General features: G+C 45.0%; 1 protein-coding gene across 1 annotated transcript in view; it reads left to right on the top strand.

Moving 5' to 3' along the window:
- Positions 1-20440, top strand: part of LOC125458322 (tyrosine-protein kinase ITK/TSK-like) — a 110056-nt gene that overhangs the window by 72561 nt on the left and 17055 nt on the right. The window contains exons 5-12 of the mRNA XM_048543518.2: positions 1169-1206; positions 1505-1680; positions 3334-3399; positions 4706-4760; positions 7794-7873; positions 16226-16359; positions 19179-19253; positions 20247-20418. Coding sequence (XP_048399475.1) covers positions 1169-1206; positions 1505-1680; positions 3334-3399; positions 4706-4760; positions 7794-7873; positions 16226-16359; positions 19179-19253; positions 20247-20418 — 796 coding nt within the window. The remainder of the gene's footprint in view (positions 1-1168; positions 1207-1504; positions 1681-3333; positions 3400-4705; positions 4761-7793; positions 7874-16225; positions 16360-19178; positions 19254-20246; positions 20419-20440) is intronic.

Here is a 20440-nt window from a genome sequence, read left to right on the forward strand (position 1 = left end):
GCCCCAGGTCTAGTCGGTGCCCAGCGCAGATTCAGCTACTGGATAGGGTGTAATAACAGGCCTCAGTTAAGGAGAATTTCTGTATCCAGCTTAGAATTGTTAATGAGTGAGAAAAATGTAGGGTGCAGTGTACATAACAGGCTGGGTTCGGGACAAAAGCATATTTACTTTTACCTCATACCATGGGATATTGATACATTACGATGGATGAGAGATGCATAAAACCATAAGATGAAGAAGCAGGACATTTGGCCCATCATATCCGGTCACCATACAATGAAACCATGGCAGATCTGATAGCCCTCAACTCCACTTTCTTGCCTTTTCGCTTTCTTTTTGGTTCATGGGATGTGTGTGCATTATTTTCGGATCAAGTTCCTACAGCGCTGACAGAGGCCATTCAGTCCATTGAATCTGTATTGATCTTCTGAAGAGCATCCCAGCAGCACCCATCCCCCACCTTATTACTGTAACCCTGAATTTCCTATGGCTAACCCACCAATCCTGCACACTATGGGCAATTTAGCTAACCTGTGGACTGTGGCACAAAACCGAGTAGATGCAGGGAGAATGTGCAAGCCCCACATAGACAGTCTGGAATCGAACCTGGGTTCCTAGTGGCACGAGGCAGCAATGCGAACCACTGTGCTCCCAGTATCGTTTATTGCCCGTTCCTAATTGTCCTTGAGAAGATGGTGGTGAGTCACCTTCTTGAACCCTCCTTGACAGTGACGCAACAGTTTTACGTTTCCAAGTCAGGATGGTGATTGGATTGGAAGGAAACTTATCAGTGGTGTTCCATGTATCTGCGGCCCTTGTCCTTTTGAAAGTTAGAGGTAAAGGGCTGAAAGCAAGTTAAGTGGGTGGGTGGAAAACATGGCACATTTTGGTATCAGACTTGTTGATTGCAATGGCCAAACCTGAAGTTCTAAGACCCAAAGGTTTCAGAATAACATTGCTATTTCTGTTGATAAGTGCTTGCATTCTGTGATGGCAGGATCTGGAACAAAATCTCAGCTGGAACATTCTCAATACAGAGCAGTTGGGGTAAACATCACAGAAAAGAATTCAACAATCCCCAAGAATGTGAAGTCCTTTGTTTTTCTCTCACATGTGAAGCCGGCGTGATGTCCCAAGGGTCTAAAATCTTACATTCTTGTCTTTTCAGCCAAGAAACCTCTTCCCCCAACTCCAGAACTTAACAAGGTGAGTCTGTTTCATTAACGAACAAAGGAACTGCGATGCTAGAAATCGACAAATAGAAACAAAAATTGCTGGAGAAACTCAGCAGGTCTGGCAGCTTCTGTAGAGAGAAAGCAGAGCTGACAGTCCGAGTTCTCGGCTAACTCGAAAATAATTGCTCGGCTTTCGCTCCACAGCTGCTACCAGACCTGTTGAGTTTCTCCAGCAGCTTTGGTTTTCGAGCCTGTTGCATGTCCTGCTCTCATCAGTTTGTTTCGGGTCCCTCGCGATTTGACGGTGTTACTTTCACTTTACAACCCAGTGGAAACCTTTGCCACCAGAGCCAGTGGAGCTGGTGGCTGATCCAGAGTCAGTGGTGGTGGCTCTGTATGACTTCCATGGCCAAAGTGCGCAGGACCTGTCGCTGGTGAAGAATGAGGAATATGTAATCATCGAGAAGATCGATGCAAATTGGTGGCATGCACGTGATAAAAATGGGTAAGGTCAATCCCATTGTAACAGTGTAGAAACAGGCCATTTAGCCCAACATCTCTATGATGGCACTGTGCTTCAGATAAGCTTCTTCCCACCTTACTCAATCACATTAATACATTCTTCAATTCCTTTACTCGCTCATGTCTGCATCTAGCTACCCCTTAAATTATTCACGTCAACTGCTCCACATTCCATATTCTCACCACTCTTTGGATAAAGACGGTTCTCCTGAATTTCCTTGTTGAGTTATCAGTAATTGTATTTATGATATTTGTGAGGACAACAAGGTAGTAATGACTAAAGTTTCTGGGAGTAATTCATGAGGCACAGCAGAAATTCATCCCAAGGAAGATGAAATATACTAACAGGGGGACAAGGCTACCATGGCTGTCAAGGGAAGACAGGAACAGCATAAATGCAAAAGTAAAGCATGTATTCAACTGACGATCACAGGGTGGCACAGTGACTCAGTGGCTAGCACAGCTGCCTCACAGCACCAGGGACACAGGTTCACTTTCACCCTCCAGCATGGAGTTTGCACATTCTCCCTGTGTCTGCGTGGGTTTCCTCCGGGTGCTCTGGTTTCCTCCCACAGTCCAAAGATGTGCTGGTTGGGTGGATTGGCCGTGCTAAATTGCCCGTAGTGATCAGGGATTCATAGATTAGGTGGGTCACAGTGGGATGGTCTTGGTGTGATGATCTGAGGGTTGGTGTGGATTTGTTGGGACAAAGGGCCTGCTTCCACACTGTAATTTGAAAAAGAAATAGCAGAGAGTCAAAGGATTGTAATGTCATTAAAAACCAGCAAAGGATAACTCAAAAAGCAATAATGGGGGAGAAGATGAAATATGGGAGTCAGTTAGCTCCTAATATGACAGAAGATTGCAAGAGTTTTTTAAGATATATTAAAGATAAGAGAGAGGCAAAAGTGGGCATTTGACTGCTGGAAAATGAGGCTGGAGAAGTAGTAATGGGGAACAAACAAAATGATAGGGGAACTGAATCGACGCTTTACATCAGTGTTCATGGTGGAAGACACCAGTGGGCAACACCCCAGGCTTCTGAAGGGCATAGCTGAGGAGATTGTGGAGACACTGGTGGTGGGCTTTCAGGAATCACTGGAGTCAGGGAGGGTCCCAGACTGGAAGTGGCTAATTTAATACCCTTGCTTAAGAAAGGAGGGAGGCAAATGACTGTATAAAGATGTGCAGGTTAGGTGGATTGGCAATGCTAAATTGCCCATAATGTCCAGCGGTGTGCAGGTTAGGTGGATTGGCAATGCTAAATTACCCATAGCGTCCAACGTTGTGCAGGTTAGGTGGATTGGCCATGCTAAATTGCCCATAATGTTCAGGGGTGTGCAGGTTAGATGGATTGGTGATGCTAAATTGCCCATAATGTTCAGGGGTGTGCAGGTTAGGTGGATTGACAATGCTAAATTACCCATAGTGTCCAAGGGTGTGCAGGTTAGGTGGATTAACTATGAGAAATGCAGGGATACTGGGATAGGGCAGGGTGTCTGGTTTCCAAACTGTAGGGATCTTATGATTCTTATGAGGAAAGGATGAACGTGTGGAGCTTGTATCCACAATAGTTTAGAAGAATAAGAGGCCTAATCTGGTAGTAATCATCACTCTTGTTTTGGGCTCCATGCAGGATGACCGGGTATATCCCCAGCAGCTACGTGGTGGAAAAGAGCCCTGAGAATCTACAGGCTTATGAGTAAGAACCTTTCACTTTATATTTTTATTCAGTTCATTATCATCTCTCCCGCACCAACCCATAGAACTGTGTACGTGTATGTATCTATATATGTCTCTGTGTGCCTGTGTGTGTACATGTGTTTGTATGTGTGCACCTGTGTGAATGTGTGCATGTTTGTGTGTGTGTGCATCTCTGTAAATATGTCTATGTTTGTGGGTGTGCATCTGTGTGAATATGTGTATGTTTGTGTGTGTGTGTGCATCTCTGTGAATGTGTGTACATTTGTGTTTGTTCGTCTGTGTGAATGTGTGCATGTTTGTGTGTGTTCATCTGTGTGAATGTGTGCATGTTTATGTGTGTGTGCATCTGTGTGAATGTGTGCATGTTTGTGTGTGTGTGCATCTGTGTGAATGTGTGTACATTTGTGTGTGTTCATCTGTGTGAATGTGTGTACGTTTGTGTGTGTTCATCTGTGTGAATGTGAGTATGTTCGTGTGTGTGTGTGTGCAACTACGTAAATGTGTGTGTGTATCTGTGTGAATGTGTACACGTTTGTGTGTGTGTGCATACCTGTGGTTGCATCTGTATCTGTTTCTGTGTGTTTGCGTATATGTGTATGCAGATATGTGTGTCAGGAAAATCACAACATTATAGGAGGTTAAATAAAGGAAAGCTTTATTCATTGGAAGGATGGTTGGTAATTAGAGGACACAAATTTAAGGTAATTGGCAAAAGATTAGAGAATGGGATGAGGCACAATGTCTTAATGCAGTGAGTTGTTGGGATATGGGATGTGAAGGGATGGTGAAAGCAAATTTCATAGCAACTTTCTGCTGAGAACAGAATTAAACTTTCTATTCTCTACTCTGAGGCCTGTGGGTGCTTGGCCAGTGGGTACATTCAACACAGAGATCGACAGAGTTTTGAACTTTAATGGTATCCGGGATATAAGGATAGCATGGCGAAGTGCACTTAACAGGTTTGTGGGGCTGAGTGGCCTAGTTCTGCTCATACAATTCATGTTTGTTTCTACACTCTTGATAGTGTGTTGGAGAGATTTGCAGGGCTGTGGGGAAGAGTGGGTTAGTGGATCTAATTGGACAGACCAATCAAAGAGCTAGCGTGACCACAATGGGACCAATGGTCTCCTTCTGTGCTGTAACGTTCTGTGATTCCCACCATTACCCTCAATGGAGTTTTTGAGTCAGTAGCATGCTGGAGTGAGGACCCTGAGGGATTTCATGAACTGCATGTGTGTTGAGCTGCTCCCACCTATAACTCATGTGATGAACATGACCCCAGTAACATCTCCCTCCTCTTACAGGTGGTACAACAAGAACATCAGCCGAAACAAAGCAGAGCAGCTGCTTCAGAAAGAGGTGAGGGGTTTGACTGTCACTCCTTCTGGGGCCAGGGTGTGAAATTGCGAGGGGAGTCATTAACTGCAGACTGTCCGATTAGCTGGGTGGAGGAGAATTGCTTCAGCACTGAGTGACGACGATGGGAGCACGTTTTGTGCATAAAAACATAGGAATGTGGAAAATCTGTTGTACGGAAGCAGGCCATTTAGCCCACCTTGCAGTGTTGGCCACAATGTATAGCTATCCACATAGGTTACAGCACTATCCAGGAAATATCCATTCATTTGGGATGTGGGCTACAGAAGTCACTGACTAGTCTCCATTGCCTGAGAACTTCTTCTTGATCCATGTTATGGCTTAATGCAAACTTTCTGTTTTGATTGACTTTAATAGTCTTAACAGACTTTAAAAAGACCTTAGTAGTTTTAGAGTCATACAACAGAGAAACAAACACTTTAGCCTAAGAAGTCCATGCCAACCATAATTCCAAACTAAACTAGTCTCATCTGCCTGTGTTTGGCCCATATTTCTCCAAACATTTCTCAATCATGTACTTATCCAAATATTTGGGGCAGAATGGTGGCTCAGTGGTTAGCACTGCAGCCTCACTGCGCCAGGGACCAGGTTCGATTCCAGCCTCGGGTGACTGCCTGTGTGGAGTTTGCACATTCTCCCCATGTTTGCGTGGGTTTCCTCACACAGTCCAAATATGTGCAAGCTAGTTGGATTGGCCATGCTAAATTGCCCATAGTGTCCAGAGCTGTGTAGATTAGGTGGGTCATGCGGATGGGTCTTAGTGGGATGCTCTGAGGATCAGTGTGGATTTGTTGGGCTGAAGGGCCTGTTTCCACACTGTAGAGGTTCTATGATTATTGATCTGGGATTTTTTTTTAAGTGTTGTAATTGTACCCACATCCATCACTTCCTCTGGAGATTCATTTCACCCACTGGCCCTTTCTGTATAAAAAGATTGTCTCTTAGGTTTTTTTTAAAATTTTCTCTTCTCACCTTAAAAATTGCCCCACAGTCTTGAAAAGCTAGGAAAAAGACACCGCCATTCACTTTATTTATACTCCCCATGATTTTATGAACTTCGATAAGACCTCTGAACCTCCTATGCTCCAGGAAAAAATGTCCCAGCCTATCTGCTTCTCCCTATAATTCAAACCCTCCATTCCCAGGAACATCCTGATAAACCTTTTCTGAACCCTCTTCAGCTTACTAATATTCTTTCAATAACTGGGTATCCAGAACTGCACATGTCAGAGTGGCACTGGAGGCAACCGAAGGCCAAGACAGGGTGGGGGAGTCCAAAAATACACGGCATAGGTTTAAGGTGAGAGGGGAAAGATTTAAAAGGGAACTGAGGGGTAAGCTTTTCACGCAGAGGATGGCGCGTGTATGGAATGAGCTGCCAGATGAAGTGGTGGAGGCTGGTAGAATTACAGCATTTGAAAGGAATCTAGACAGGTACATGAGTAGGAAGAATTCAGAGAGGTGTGGGTCAAATTCTGGCAAATGGGACAAGATTAATTTAGGATATCTGGTTGGCATGGACGAGTTGGACCGAAGGGGCTGTTTCTGTGCTGTACACCTCTATGACCAGTAAGGATTCCAGGGTTCCTTTCTAAAGGATATTCCGAACGCAGATAGGATTGTAACGCCAATACAACAGCCTCACAAAAACTTTTACAGAAACCAGATTTTCAAAAGTTCTTTCATGGGATGTGCCTGTTGTTGGCAAGGTCATTGTTTACCACCTATCCCTAATTCCCCGTGTACTAACGGGGCTGTGAGACCATCAGAGAGGGCAGTTAAAAGTCAACCACACCACTGTGAGCCAGGCCAGACCAAGTCTGGGGAGGCAGTGGCCTCGTGGTATTATCACTGGACTGTTAATCCAAAGACCCAGGTAATGCTCTGGGGACCTGAGGTCGAATCCCATCATGGCAGATGCTGGAATGTGAATTCAATAAATATCTGGAATTAAGAATCTCATGGTGACGATGAATCTGTTGCCAATTGTTGGAAAAACTCATCTGGTTCACTAATGTCCTTTAGGGAGGGAAACTGCCTTCCTTCCTCAGTCTGGCCTACATGTGACTCCAGACCCACAGCAATGAGGTTGACTCATAACTGCCCTCTGGGCAATTAGAGATGGGCAATAAACGCTGCCTGGCCAGCAAATCAGGTGTGTGAATTAAACAAAAACAGTTGCGACTGCATTTCCACTGCCAATGTTCTATGAGCAGCACTCTGTGCTCTGGTTTGTCACCCTAAAGGAAAACAAATCATTCAATTTATGTGGTGTGTGATATGAACTGGTGGACTGATCCACATTTAAGCAATATAACTAAATGTCCTTTCTTCCAGTCGAGTTTCAAAAGAACGTCTCAATCCTTCTTGCTTAATTTCACAAACTTTTCTGAAGCAAATGGAATGATCAGGATTAGCCACAAAGTCTATGATTCTCTGTCATTGAATTGTAGAGGTCTACATCCCTTCAGCTCATCATGTTTGTGCTGGTTGTGAACTAAGTAGTTACTACAGCAGCAAGTACTCGAAACTGCCCAAAACAAAGAATGATTGCGCCACTAAACCATGGTTTATTTTTTACACTGGTGCTGCATGGCACTGCCCATATCCTAACTCTTACAAAGTCCTATTCATCCGTGGATTCACGGGGTAGTGTTAGTGACCAGTCTGACTGCGGCTCAGTTTTCAATTTCTCAGCATGCTCTTCAAACCTCCCCTTGTCTATTTCTGACCTCTGCCAACCCCATAACTCAGGACACAGTCTTGCTCCACCCCCTAGACTCGGGCAAATCCCCTGAATTCAGAAGGTCCCCCTCTGCCAATCATGACTTCACCAGCACAGCATCAGGTTGACATGTTCCCTTGTGAAACCATTCTGAACTCTCTGTTGCATCTCCTCAACATCTAATACTTAAATCAAGAGTTTTTGCCACATGTTGCAGCCCCTCGCAGGGGGTGATGTTGTGAGATGTTGTGATTCTGATAAGTATTCATCTTGTAATGGTTGTGTTTCAGGGTAAACAAGGAGCTTTCATGGTGAGAGATTCAAGGCAGGCTGGGATGTACACAGTCTCTGTCTTCACTAAAGCGACCAGGTAATGGGCTTTCTAACTCATCCCATCAATCTACAATGGGATTATTCCTGTAAAGTTTGGCCTTGAGGGACAGAGGGAAATGCTGCCAAATTGTCAGCACTGAGGGAGTGCTTCATTGCTGATTTGTCATTACTGACAGACTGTTGTACTCTAGAAAAGTCAGTACTGAGGGATGACTGCACTGTTGAATTGTCAGTGCAGAGGCAATGCTGCACTCACATTATACCAACATGCCATCTGACTCCCAGATGAAAGTCAAAGATCCAAAAATTGTGAAAGACGTGGTTTTCCCTGATCCGATGTCAATATCAACCCATGGGCAAGCATCACAAAACTGGATATTTGGCTATCATTTCAGGGTTTCATGTAGTATCGTCCAGAGCTCAAACTAGATGCAGCATTTTAAACATGACAATACTGACTATACTCAATAAGTTATTCATTAGATTGCAAACAATTTCAAATGTATACATGCTGCAAGATGCTAGATAGATGCAAGTTCTTGCTTTAGTTCCTGATTGTCATTCTTAATACAGCTAACCCTCTCCCCACTCCAACACTCTACTCTGATACAGCTAACCCTCTCTTACACCCCAACACTGTACACAGATACAGCTAACACTCTCTTACACCCCAACACTGTAGACAGATAGAGCTAACCCTCTCCCACACCCCAATACTGTACACTGATACAGCTAACCCTCTCTTACACCCCGACACCGTACACTGATACAGCTAACCCTCTCCCACACCCCAATGCTCTAGACTGATACAGCTAACCCGTTCCCACACCACAACGCTCTAGACTGATACAGCTAAACGTCTCACACACCCCAACACTCTACACAGATACAGCTAACCCTCTCCCCACTCCAACACTCTACACTGATACAGCTAACCCTCTCCCACACCCCAACACTCTACACAGATACAGCTAACCCTCTCCCACGCCCTAACGCTCTACACAGATACAGCTAAACCTCTCACACACCCCAACACTCTACTCTGATACAGCTAACCCTCTCCCACACCCCAACACTCTACACTGATACAGCTAACCCGCTCCCACACCCCAACACTCTACACTGATACAGCTAACCCTCTCCCACACCCCAACACTCTACACAGATACAGCTAACCCTCTCCCACACCCCAACACTCTACACAGATACAGCTAACCCTCTCCCACACCCCAACACTCTACACAGATACAGCTAACCCTCTCCCACACCCCAACACTCTACACTGATACAGCTAACCATCTCCCACACCCCAACGCTCTACACTGATACAGCTAACCCTCTCCCACACCCCAACACTCTACACTGATACAGCTAATCCTCTCCCACACCCCAACACTGTACACTGATACAGCTAACCCTCTCCCACACCCCAACACTCTACACTGATACAGCTAATCCTCTCCCACACCCCAACACTGTACACTGATACAGCTAACCCTCTCCCACACCCCAACACTCTACACTGATACAGCTAACCCTCTCCCCACTCCAACACTCTACACTGATACAGCTAACCCTCTCCCACACCCCAATGTTCTACACTGATACAGCTAACCCTCTCCCACACCCAACGCTCTACACTGATACAGCTAACCCTCTCCCACACCCCAACACTCAACACTGATACAGCTAACACTCTCCCACACCCCTACACTCTACACAGATACAGCTAACCCTCTCCCACACCCCAACACTCTACACAGATACAGCTAACCCTCTCCCATACCCCAACACTCTACACTGATACAGCTAACCCTCTCCCACACCCCAACACTCTACACAGATACAGCTAACCCTCTCCCACGCCCCAACACTTTACGCTGATACAGCTAACCCGCTCCCACGCCCCAACACTCTACACAGATACAGCTAAACCTCTCCCACGCCCCAACACTCTACACTGATACAGCTAACCCTCTCCCACACGCCAACACTCTACACTGATACAGCTATCCCTCTCCCCACCCCAACACACCACACTGTATTCTTCTAACCCTCTCTCACACCTCAATGCTGTATGCCAGATCCAACTAACTGTCTTTCACACCCCAACACACAACACTGGAGAAAACACCTGGTGGGCAGATTTGCTAATGCTGAATGGGAGAGTTTAAACTAGATTGGCAGGAGCTGGGATCCTCAACAGCAGGGAGGGAAGTGTGAAGCTGGAAGGAGATACAGTGATCAGAAATAGCAAGTTGAAGACACAGGACAGGCTGGAACAGGACAGGGAGTGAGGAATGCCTGTTGGATTAAATTGCATCGATTTCAATGCAAGAGGTCTGACAGCTAAGGCAGTGAACTCATGGCATGGATAAATACGTGGGGCTGTCATATTCTAGCCGTTACAGAAACATGGTTAAGGGAGGGACAGGACGGGCAGCTTGATGTGCCAGGGTACAGGTGCTTTAGGCAGGACAGCAGTGGAGGAAAATGGGGCGGGCGAGTTGCATTTTAGATTAAGGGGAGCATCACAGCAGTAATCAGAGCTGAAATAACTGAGGGATCATCCAGTGATGCTTTGTGGGTGAAGCTAAGAAATAAGAAGGGAATGGTGACGTTATTGGGGCTGTACTATAGGCCCCCAAATAATTAATGGGAATTAGAGGAAGAAATATGCAGGGAGACTGGGAAAACTTGCAGTAGCAATATTGTTGCAATAGTGGAGGATCTTAATTTTCCGAACATCGACTGGGACTGTTACAGTGTTAAGGACTTAGATGGAGTGGAATTTGTTCAGTGTGTCCAAGGTCTCCTCAGTAGTACATAGAGGGTCCTACTTGGGAAGGGGCAAAACTGAAGCTAATCTTGGGAAATAGTGTGGGACAGGTGAATGAGGGGTCAGTAGGGGAGCACTTTGGAACGAGAGACCATAGTTCTATTAAATTTAAAATAGTTATGGAGAGGGACAAAACTGGCCCATAGGTTCAAGTTCTAAACTGGGGCAAGGTGAATTTTGATGGAATTAGACAGGGGCTTGCAGGGGTTGGTTGCAGTAGTTTGTTTGCAGGTAACGGGGCCTCCAGCACCTGGGAGGCCTTTAAAAGTGTAATAGCTCGAGTTCAAGGTCTATATGTTCCTGTAAGGGTGAAGGGCAGGAGGAGGGAACCCTGGATGACAAGAGATATTGAGGCTTTGACTGGAAGAAAAGAAGGGGCATGACTCAGATACAAGCAGCTGGGATCGAGGGAATCCCTGGAGGTATGTAGGGGATACAGGAGTTTACTGAAGAAGGAAATCAGGAGGTCAAAAAGGGGGCATGTGATAGCTTTGGCCGAGAAGATTAGGGTGAATCCAAAGAGATTCTTTAAGTGTACTAAAGGAAAAACAATAACCAGAGAGATAATAGGACCCCTCAAGTACCAAAGTGGACATGTAAGCGTGGAACTGCAGGAGATGGGTGAGGCTGTCATCGAATATTTATCCTCTGTGTTTACCGTGGATTAAAAAAATGCAGACTTGGGAACTTGGGGAAGGTAGTGACGATATCTTGGGGATGGTCCATATCACAGTAGAGGAGGTGTTGGAAGTATTATAATGTACGAAGGCGGATAAAATCTCTGATCAGATATATCCATGAACACTGCAAGAATCTATGGAAGAAATTGTGGTGTCCCTGGCTGATATATTTGCATCATTGTGAGCTGCAGATAAAATCCCAGAAGACCTGGGGGTAGTGAATGTTGTGCCATTATTCAAGAAAGAAAAACCTGGGAATCATAGACCAATAAGCCTAACATCTGTGGTAAGTTAGTTACTTGAGGAGATTCTAAGGGATAAGATATGCATGCATTTAGAAAGACAGGGTTTGATTAGGAGTAGTCATCATACAGCTTCTGTTTGAGAGATCATGCTTCCATAAATTCGTTTGGGTTCTTTAATGAAGTGACCAGGAACGTTGATGAGGGCAGTGTGGTATACAAAGTCTATATGGATTTCAGTAAGGCCTTTGATAAGGTTCCACACAGTAGGTTGCTCAGAAAGATTAGATCATATGGAATCCAGGGGAGCTGGCAAATTGGATATACAGAGATAATGGGAACTGCAGATGCTGGAGAATCCAAGATAATAAAATGTGAGGCTGGATGAACACAGCAGGCCCAGCAGCATCTCAGGAGCACTTTCTCCTGAGATGCTGCTGGGCCTGCTGTGTTCATCCAGCCTCACATTTTATTAAATTGGATACACAGTTGGCTTGATGGTAGGAAACAGTGATAGTGGAAGAACGTTTGTTGGACTGGAGGCCTATGACTAGCAATGTGCCTCAGGGGTCAGTGCTGGGCCCATTGCCGTTTGTTTTCTATATCAATGATTTGGATGAGAATGTATTGGGAGGGTTTAGTAAATTTGCAGATGGTGCTAAAATAGGTGGCATCATGGACAGTGAGGAATGTTATCAGAAATTGCAGCAAGATCTTGATCAGCTGGGAAAGTGGGCCAAGCAGTGGCAAATGGAGTTCAATATAGATGTGTGAGGTGTTGCATTTTGGAAAGTCAAATCAAGGTAGGAGTTTCATGGTGAATGGCAGGGCCTTACGGAGTGTAGTGGAACAGAGATCTTGGAGCTCAGGTGTACAGTTCTCCGAAAGTGGAGTCACAGGTAGACAGTGCAGTGAGGAAGGCTTTTGGCACACTGGCCTTCGTCATTCAGGATACTGAGTACAGAAGTTGGGAAGTTACGATGCAGTTGTACAGGACATTGGTGAGGTCACACTTGGAGTATTATGTTCAGTTTTGGTCACCTTGCTATGGGAAGGAGGTTGTTAAACTAGAAAAAAGAGCAAAAGAAATTTACAAGGATGTTGCCAGAACTCAAGGGACTGAGTTATAGGGAGAGGTTGGACAGGCTAGGATGTTTTTCTTTAGAGCATAGGAGACTGAGTAGGGATCATGTAGAGGTGTGTAAAATCATGACAGGCTTGGAGAGGGTGAGTGCACTCAGTCTTTTTCCCAGTGTTGGGAAAATTGAGGCCTAGACGGCATCAGTTTAAAGTAAGAGGGGAAAGAATACATGGGAACCTGAGGGGCAACATTTTTACACAGAAGGTGGTACATAAATGGAATGAGCTGTGGTGAAAGAGTTTGAGGCGGGTGCATAAACAACATGTAAAAGGCATTTGGGCAAATACACAGATAGGAAAGATTTGGAAGGATATGGGCCAAGTGCAAAGAAATGGGGCTAGCATGGATGGATATTTTGGTCGGCATGGACCCGTTTGAGCCGAAGGGCCATCTCTATGCTGTAGGACTCTATGACTCTCACATCCAACTCTCTCCACTGCATACAGCTAACTCTCTCCCACGCCCCAGCAATCTACACTAGATAGAACTAATCTTCTTTCACACCCCAACACACAACACTGTATCTTGCTAACCCTCTCTCACACCTTCAGACTTCTACACAGAACACTGGATAGAGCTAACTTGTTTTCACAGCCTCATCCCCTAACACTCTACACGAGATACTGTTAATGCTCTTTCACACACCAGTACAGCCCAGTACAGCTGAATACTGTGATTTTTGCAGTGATAGCTGACAAGGCGCGTTTAAGGTAAAATACCAATTCTTCAGCAGTTTTGGGCCGAGCCTGATTTTAACCTGTTCTGCTGATGGGGGGAGGTGAAGGTCATTGTAGGGGTGTTACTAATGCCTGGAGGTAGCCTTGTTGCTCTGCCTGTGGAGGACGATGCTCCAGCTTCAGGCTGCAGTGGATTGGGTAATTCCCAGCTGATACATAGCCGAAATCAGAAACAGCTCTCTAATGATCTGGAAACAAAATGTAAAAATGTAAAAAGGAATTTCACCTCCTGTCACCTGGACCATGTTTGTAACAGTTTGCATGTGAGTGTGTGCATGTGTGTGTCTGTGTTTGTGTTTTTGTATTTGTGCGCATTTTTATGTGTGTACTTGTTTTGAGTCTTAATATGCATGTATATGCATGTGTGTGTGTGTCTGTATGTGCGTATGTGTGCATGTATAAGTATGTGCATGTGTGTTTTGTGTCTATGCATGTATGTGTTTATGAGTCTTTGTGTTCATGTGTATGTGAGAATGTGTGTGGGTACATATATGCATGTGTGCGTTACTGTGTGTATGTGTGTGAGACAGTGTATATGTGTGTGTGTGTGTATGCATGTGTGAGTCTGTGTGAGTGTCTGTGTATGTGTGTGTGAGCATTTATGAGTATGTGTGTGCATGTGAGTATATGTGTGAGTGTGTGCATGAGTGAATGTGTGTGTGGAAATCTGTGTGTGAGTGTGCATGTGTGAGTGTATATGTGTGCATGAGTGAATGTGTGTGTGGAAATCTGTGTGTGAGTGTGTGCATGTGGGTGAGTATGTGTGTGTGCATGTTTGCACGTGTGATTGTATGTGACAGGGTGTGTGTGTGTGAATCTGTATCTGTGTGTATAAGTGTGTGTGTGTTTGTGTTTGTGAGGGTGTGTGCATGTGTGACTGTGTGAGTGTCAATGAGTTAATGAGTCAGTGTGAGTATGCATGTGTGTGCATATGAGTGTGTGAGTGTGTGTGTGTGTGTGCATGTGAATGTGTGTGAGTGTGAGCATGTGTGACTATAAGCACGTGAGTGTGTTTGTGTGTGTGTGTCTGTGTGCGCGTACGAGTGTGACTGTGAGTGTATGTGTGTGTATGTGAGTGTGAGTGTGTGCGTGACTGTGCATGTGAATGTGTGTATATGTGTGTGTGTGTGTGTGTGTGTGAGTGTGTGAGTGTGACTGTGAGTGTGTGTGTGTATGTGAGTATGTGTGTGTGAGTGTGTCTGTGTGTATGAGTGTGACTGTGTGTGTGGGTGTTTGTGTATATGTGACTGTGAGTGTGTGTGCATATGTGAATGCGTGTGTGTGTCAGTGAGTATATGAGTCAGTGTAAGTATGCATGTGTGTGTGTATGAGTGTGTGAGTGTGTGTGTGCATGTGAATGTGTGTGAGTGTGAGCATGTGTGACTATGAGTGTGTGAGTGTATGTGTGTGTGTGCGCATTCACGTGCATGTGTGTCTGTGTGTGTGTGTGTGTGTGTGTGTGTGCGCGTGTGTGCGCGTGTGTGAGCGTGTGTGTGTGTGCACGTGTGTGTGTGTGTGCGTGTGTGTGTGTGTGTGCGTGTGTGTGTGTGCGTGTGCATGTGTGTGCGTGCGTGTGTGTGCGTGTGCGTGTGTGTGTGTGTGTGTTCAGTGCAGTGAGATTTGCAAGAACCTAATGCATGAAGGGAATAGTAGACCACATCCTGTTGAACTAAGCTCTCCAAATCCTGCCACCTAATGTGTGTGAAAAATGACGAGGGGTGAAGATATATTCTGAGAAATGATATTTTTTAACATAAATTAAGGTTTCAGATTTCAGAATCTGTGCTGCCGTTAAGCCTTACAGTCACTGCGGTGGCAATCCATTTGTAGCCGTGTATAATTCCACTAGCCATACCGAGTGGCGCCTGGGAAGCTTCGACTCACCACCCACCCAAACTAACTTACCCCCACCCCCCAACATCCATGTTGTGTGCTGACCTGGAAACACTTGATCTTTTTGGTGTAAAATTGAGCTTGACAACTCTCCTGTTGTCAGCCACACTGTTCCACACTGACTCCCATTTATCCAAAGTCAATGTCTTGAATTTCTCCTTCTGGGGTGAGGGTAGGTACAGGCAGTGAGACAGAAGAGGGGTGAGGGTAGGTACAGGCAGTGAGACAGAAGGACAGAGACAGAAAGGCACTCAGAGACAGCAAGGTAAAGAGAGATAGTGATGGTAAAAGAGTGAAAGAAAGAAAAAGAGGGAGAGACTGACAAATATTTTGAAGGGGAGAGGTCATGAGATAAAGAGACAATGAGAGTAAAAGAGTGAGAGAAAGGAATAAAGAGGGGGAAAGAAAGAGCAGGAAAGGGACATAGCTAGAGAGGTGAATAGAGTTCAAACAATGGAAAAAGACGGAAATATTAAGTGTCAGCAAGAAATAAAAGGCAAAGACAAAAATTGAATAGGGCAGAGGAGTAGAAAGAGAGATGGAGATCCAGTGATTCAGTAAAAGAAGGCGAGAGAGAAATCATTGGAAAGATTAAGAGAGTGGGACTCAGGGCTCAAACAGTCCAATAGCCTCAGATAAAAGAAATCACTGAGCTCCTTCAGTCTCTCTGACACCATTAGCACAATTTACCTCTGGCTGTTTCAAATTCACTCACTTGGGTTTCTTCCAATGAGACGAACTATTTGGTTGAGATGGTCCATTAGTCAAGATTCTACTGTAATGTGCTTTGAAGTTGTGAATATATAGTTGTGTCGATATAAATGCAAGTTCCCTATTTTTGTTTTAACTTCTACCAGTGAGAACAGTTCTGGGGTCAAACATTACCATATCAAAGAAATTGATGACACTCTCAAACGCTATTACCTGGCAGAAAAACATATCTTCGACTCCATTCCAGAGCTTATCAACTACCATCAGCACAATGCTGCAGGTAAAGGAATTATAGTGCGTGGTTATAATGAGAATCTATATGAAATGAGCAGGTTTAATTAAATGTGATTGAGTCCCAGATTAAACAGCACAGCGGGAGACTATTCTACCCATCAGATCTCTACTAGGGTTTATCAGCTCAGGCTGTTGGTCTTCCGTTAGCCCAGAACATGAGTATTTCTGTAAAAAGAAACATGCTGTTGAAGACTGAGATAATAGGAACCGCAGATGTTGGAGAATCCGAGATAACAAAGTGTGGAGCTGTATGAACACAGCAGGCCAAGCAGCATCTCAGGGGCAGGAAAACTGACTTTTCGGGCCTAGGCCCTTCCTCAGAAAAGGGGGATGGGGAGAGGGTTCTGAAACAAATAGGGAGAGAGGGGGAGGCGGATAGAAGATGAATAGAGGGGAGGATAGGTGGAGAGGAGACAGACAAGTTAAAGAGGCGGGATGGAGCCAGTAAAGGTGAGTGTAGGTGAGGAGGTAGTCATCCAGCTCCACACTTTGTTATCTCCCTCTCAATACAAGCAGCCTGGTTTGGTGCAGCTTGCTTTCAGAGACCAAACTTTCTAGTTTTTTTTAAGATTTAGTTTTAAGCAGTTGTTGTTGTGGGCTTGATGAAATAAAAGCTATCTTTTCCCTCACACACACCTGAAACATGAACTCTGATATTTTCTTCACAGATGCTGCCAGATCTGCTGAGCTTTTCCAGCAACTTCTGTCTTTTGTTCCTGATTTACAGCATCCGCAGTTCTTTTGGTTGCTATCTTTTCCCTCTCTTGGTTACCTCTAGATGCTGGTATTTCTGTCTGCTGCTGGGTTATCTGTGAGACGAGTCTAATTTTCTGAGTTTGCCTTTTTGCCAAGGGGTGCGATTATGGAATGTTACTATATTGGAACAGTTAATTGGTAGTTGGTACTGTTAAATTTTCCAAGAGCTAAGTTATGCTAAATTTGTCTTTTCTTGGTAGTATTTTAACTACAGTGTTATTGCCTTTGAAACTTGGCATTCTTACATCTGTAAGATGAAAGCCTTCGATAGCCTGTCTCTTTTATGTCAGGGATAGTCAAGTCCCACTCAATCGATCAATCTCAATCCCCTGCTCTTTCCTGACAGATCCTTCATTCATTTTTCTTTTTTTGAGTATCTTTTCAAGTTCCATTTGAAAGTCATTCTTGAATCTTCCCTTTTAATCAGTGCACTCAAGGTCACACCCGATTAATTCAGCTCATTGTAATAATGTGTAAGCTGACGGGTTCAATCAGTCTCCGTCAACTGCCGGGCACAAACCCATGATTTGCATCTTCCCTCTTCAATAAGATTTTTCCTAACTGTGATAAGTTGTAGTGTCAATAGTGTAAAAGTCAACATAGAATCATTAGTTAGAGACAGATAAACTGCAGATGCTGGCATCCAAGGTAGACAAACAGGAGGCTGGAAGAACGCAGCAAGCCAGGAAGAACACTTCAGGACTGAAGAAGGGGAATACCCAAAATGTTGACCGCTCCTTTTCTCCACACGCTGCCTGCCTGGTTTGCTATGTTCTTCCAGCCTCCTGTTTGTCTCTCTCTGAGTCATTGAATGGTTAAGGTGGAGAAGAAGGCTGTTCAGCCCATCATGTTTGCACAGCCTATTATCCAGTATGGTTCTGTTAGCTAGCACCAATCTCCTGCCTTTTCCCCACATTCCTGCACATCATTACTATACAACATACCATCCAATGCCCTCCAGAATGTCTCAGTTGAACCTGTCTCCACCACATTTCCAGGCAGTGCATATTGCTTCTTTTGCACATTGCTTTAAATCTATGCCACTCTCATTCTTGTTCTTTTTACAAGTGGAGATATCTCCGCCCTATCTACTCTGTCTATGTCACTCGCAGTTTTGAAAACTTCAATCTCATCTCTTCTCAGTCACTTTCTGTCTGGGGAGAACAATCCCAACATCTTCGGTCTATCCTAAAAACTGAACTTTCGCAGACCTGGAACCATTCTTGTTAATCACATCTGCACTCGCTCTAACACATCCACACCCTTCCTATAACATGGTGCCCACAACTATAGATAATACTCCAGCTGAGGTCTTTTGTGGGACTCAACTCTGATTTCTCTCCACATATGCTGCCAGACCTGCTAAGCTTTTCCAGCAACTTCTATTTCTGTTTCTGATTTCCAGCATCCACAGTTCTTTGTTTTATAATAAGTGTATGTCACAAGTCTTGTGGGCAGATCTCTTTCCCTCGCTGCTAGTGTGTTCCAACAGGACCTTGTGTAATGGAGTCATACAGTCATACAGCATGGAAACAGACCTTTACTCCAATCAACTTATACTGACCATGATCCAAAACAAAACTGGTCCCACCTGCCTGCATTTCACTCATATCCCTCCAAATAATTCTTATTCATGTACTGATCCAAATGTCTTTGAAATGTTGTAAGTGTTCTCACATCCACCATTTCCTCTGGAAATTCATTCCACATACAAGCCACTCTCTGTGTAGAATTCTTTCTTTCTTCTCTTTCTCCTCTCACCTAAAACATATGCCCCTCAGTCTTGAAATACCTTGAAATATATGAAAAGACACCTTTTCATGAACCTCTCTAAGCTCCTTAACTTCCCACACTCTGGTGAATAAAATCCCAGCCTCTCCTTATAAATCCACTCCCAGCAGCATCCTGGTAAATCTCTTCTGACCGCTCTCCAGCTTAATAATATCCTTCCTGTAACAGGGCGAATGAACTGGACACAGTACTCCAGCATATGCTTAAGATAGGGAAGGGATGTCAGTGCTGAAAATTGTTGACTGTTGTGTGTTACAGGTTTGGTCACTCGGCTGAGATACCCGGTGTCTTTATGGAGAGAGACTGCTCCTTCAACAGCTGGGTTCAGTTATGGTAAGTGACTTTGCTTTCCAATGTGAAGGAAGCAAAGCCAAATACCGAATGGGAGACAAACATAGAATTGCTGATCCAATTCGTTGATAATGTAAAATGAGGGAGACACCCCTTGAAGGTTCAAGGACAGAGATTTGGGGAGGGACTGTTGGAAGATCTCGTGTAAGCAGTGAGCTGTAGTGACCTGGAACCTGTTTCTGAGAAAGAAGGTGGATGCAAAGATGCTTAGTGATTCTGATGGGGAGTTGGAAGAGCTTTTGAGGAAAATAAGCCAGCAGGGGCTACAGCATTGAAAATCCAAGGATGCTCAAGCAGTCTGGAAGAATGGAGAGACTATTAGGGTAGTAGGGCTGGAGGGGGTGGCAGAGCAGGAAGGAGGCCATGGACAAATTTAAAAATAGTGACGCAAGAGGCTTTTTTGGGCCAGGAACCAATGCTGAACAGTGTGGTAGTCAAACAAGACTTGAGCTCTTACAGCACGGGCAGCTAAGCTGGAAGTACTGAAACTTATGGAGCATGGGAGATCGGTGCTTCTTGGGACAGTCAAGCCAAGAGGTAAAGACATGGGTGAGGATTTCAGCAGCAGGCGAGCAGAGGCAGGCAGTGTTATGGACATTCAAAGGCATTTGAGTGCAAAACAGCTAACAGCTGGGGTGGCACAGTGGCTCAGTGGCTAGCACTGCTGCCTCGCAGCGCCAGGGACCTGGGTTCGATTCTACCCTCGGGCGACTATCTGTTTGGAGTTTGCACATTCTCCCTGTGTCTGCGTGGGTTTCTTCCCACAGTCCAAGGTTAGGGTGGATTGGCCATGCTAAATTGCCCATAGTGTTCAGGGATGGTTAGGTTAGGGGGATGGTCTGGGTGGGATGCTCCAAGGGTTGGTGTGGACTTGTTGAGCCGAAGGGCCTGTTTCCACCTGTAGGGGTTCTATGAGCTATGAACGTACAGCATTGTGTGAAGATCCAGCTTTGATGTTTTGCCTGGTGTCAACAGGGACCTGGGAAATTGCAGCCACGTCCCTCACCTTCATTGAGGAGGTGGGCAGCGGCCAGTTTGGTGTCGTGCACATGGGTTACTGGAAGAACAAGTACCAAGTGGCCATCAAGATGGTACGGGAAGGAGCTATGTCTGAGGAAGACTTCATCGAGGAGGCTCAAATCATGATGTAAGTGGATGAACAGTTCGAT

Source organism: Stegostoma tigrinum, chromosome 13 (assembly GCF_030684315.1).
Source record: "Stegostoma tigrinum isolate sSteTig4 chromosome 13, sSteTig4.hap1, whole genome shotgun sequence".
NCBI lineage: Eukaryota > Metazoa > Chordata > Chondrichthyes > Orectolobiformes > Stegostomatidae > Stegostoma > Stegostoma tigrinum.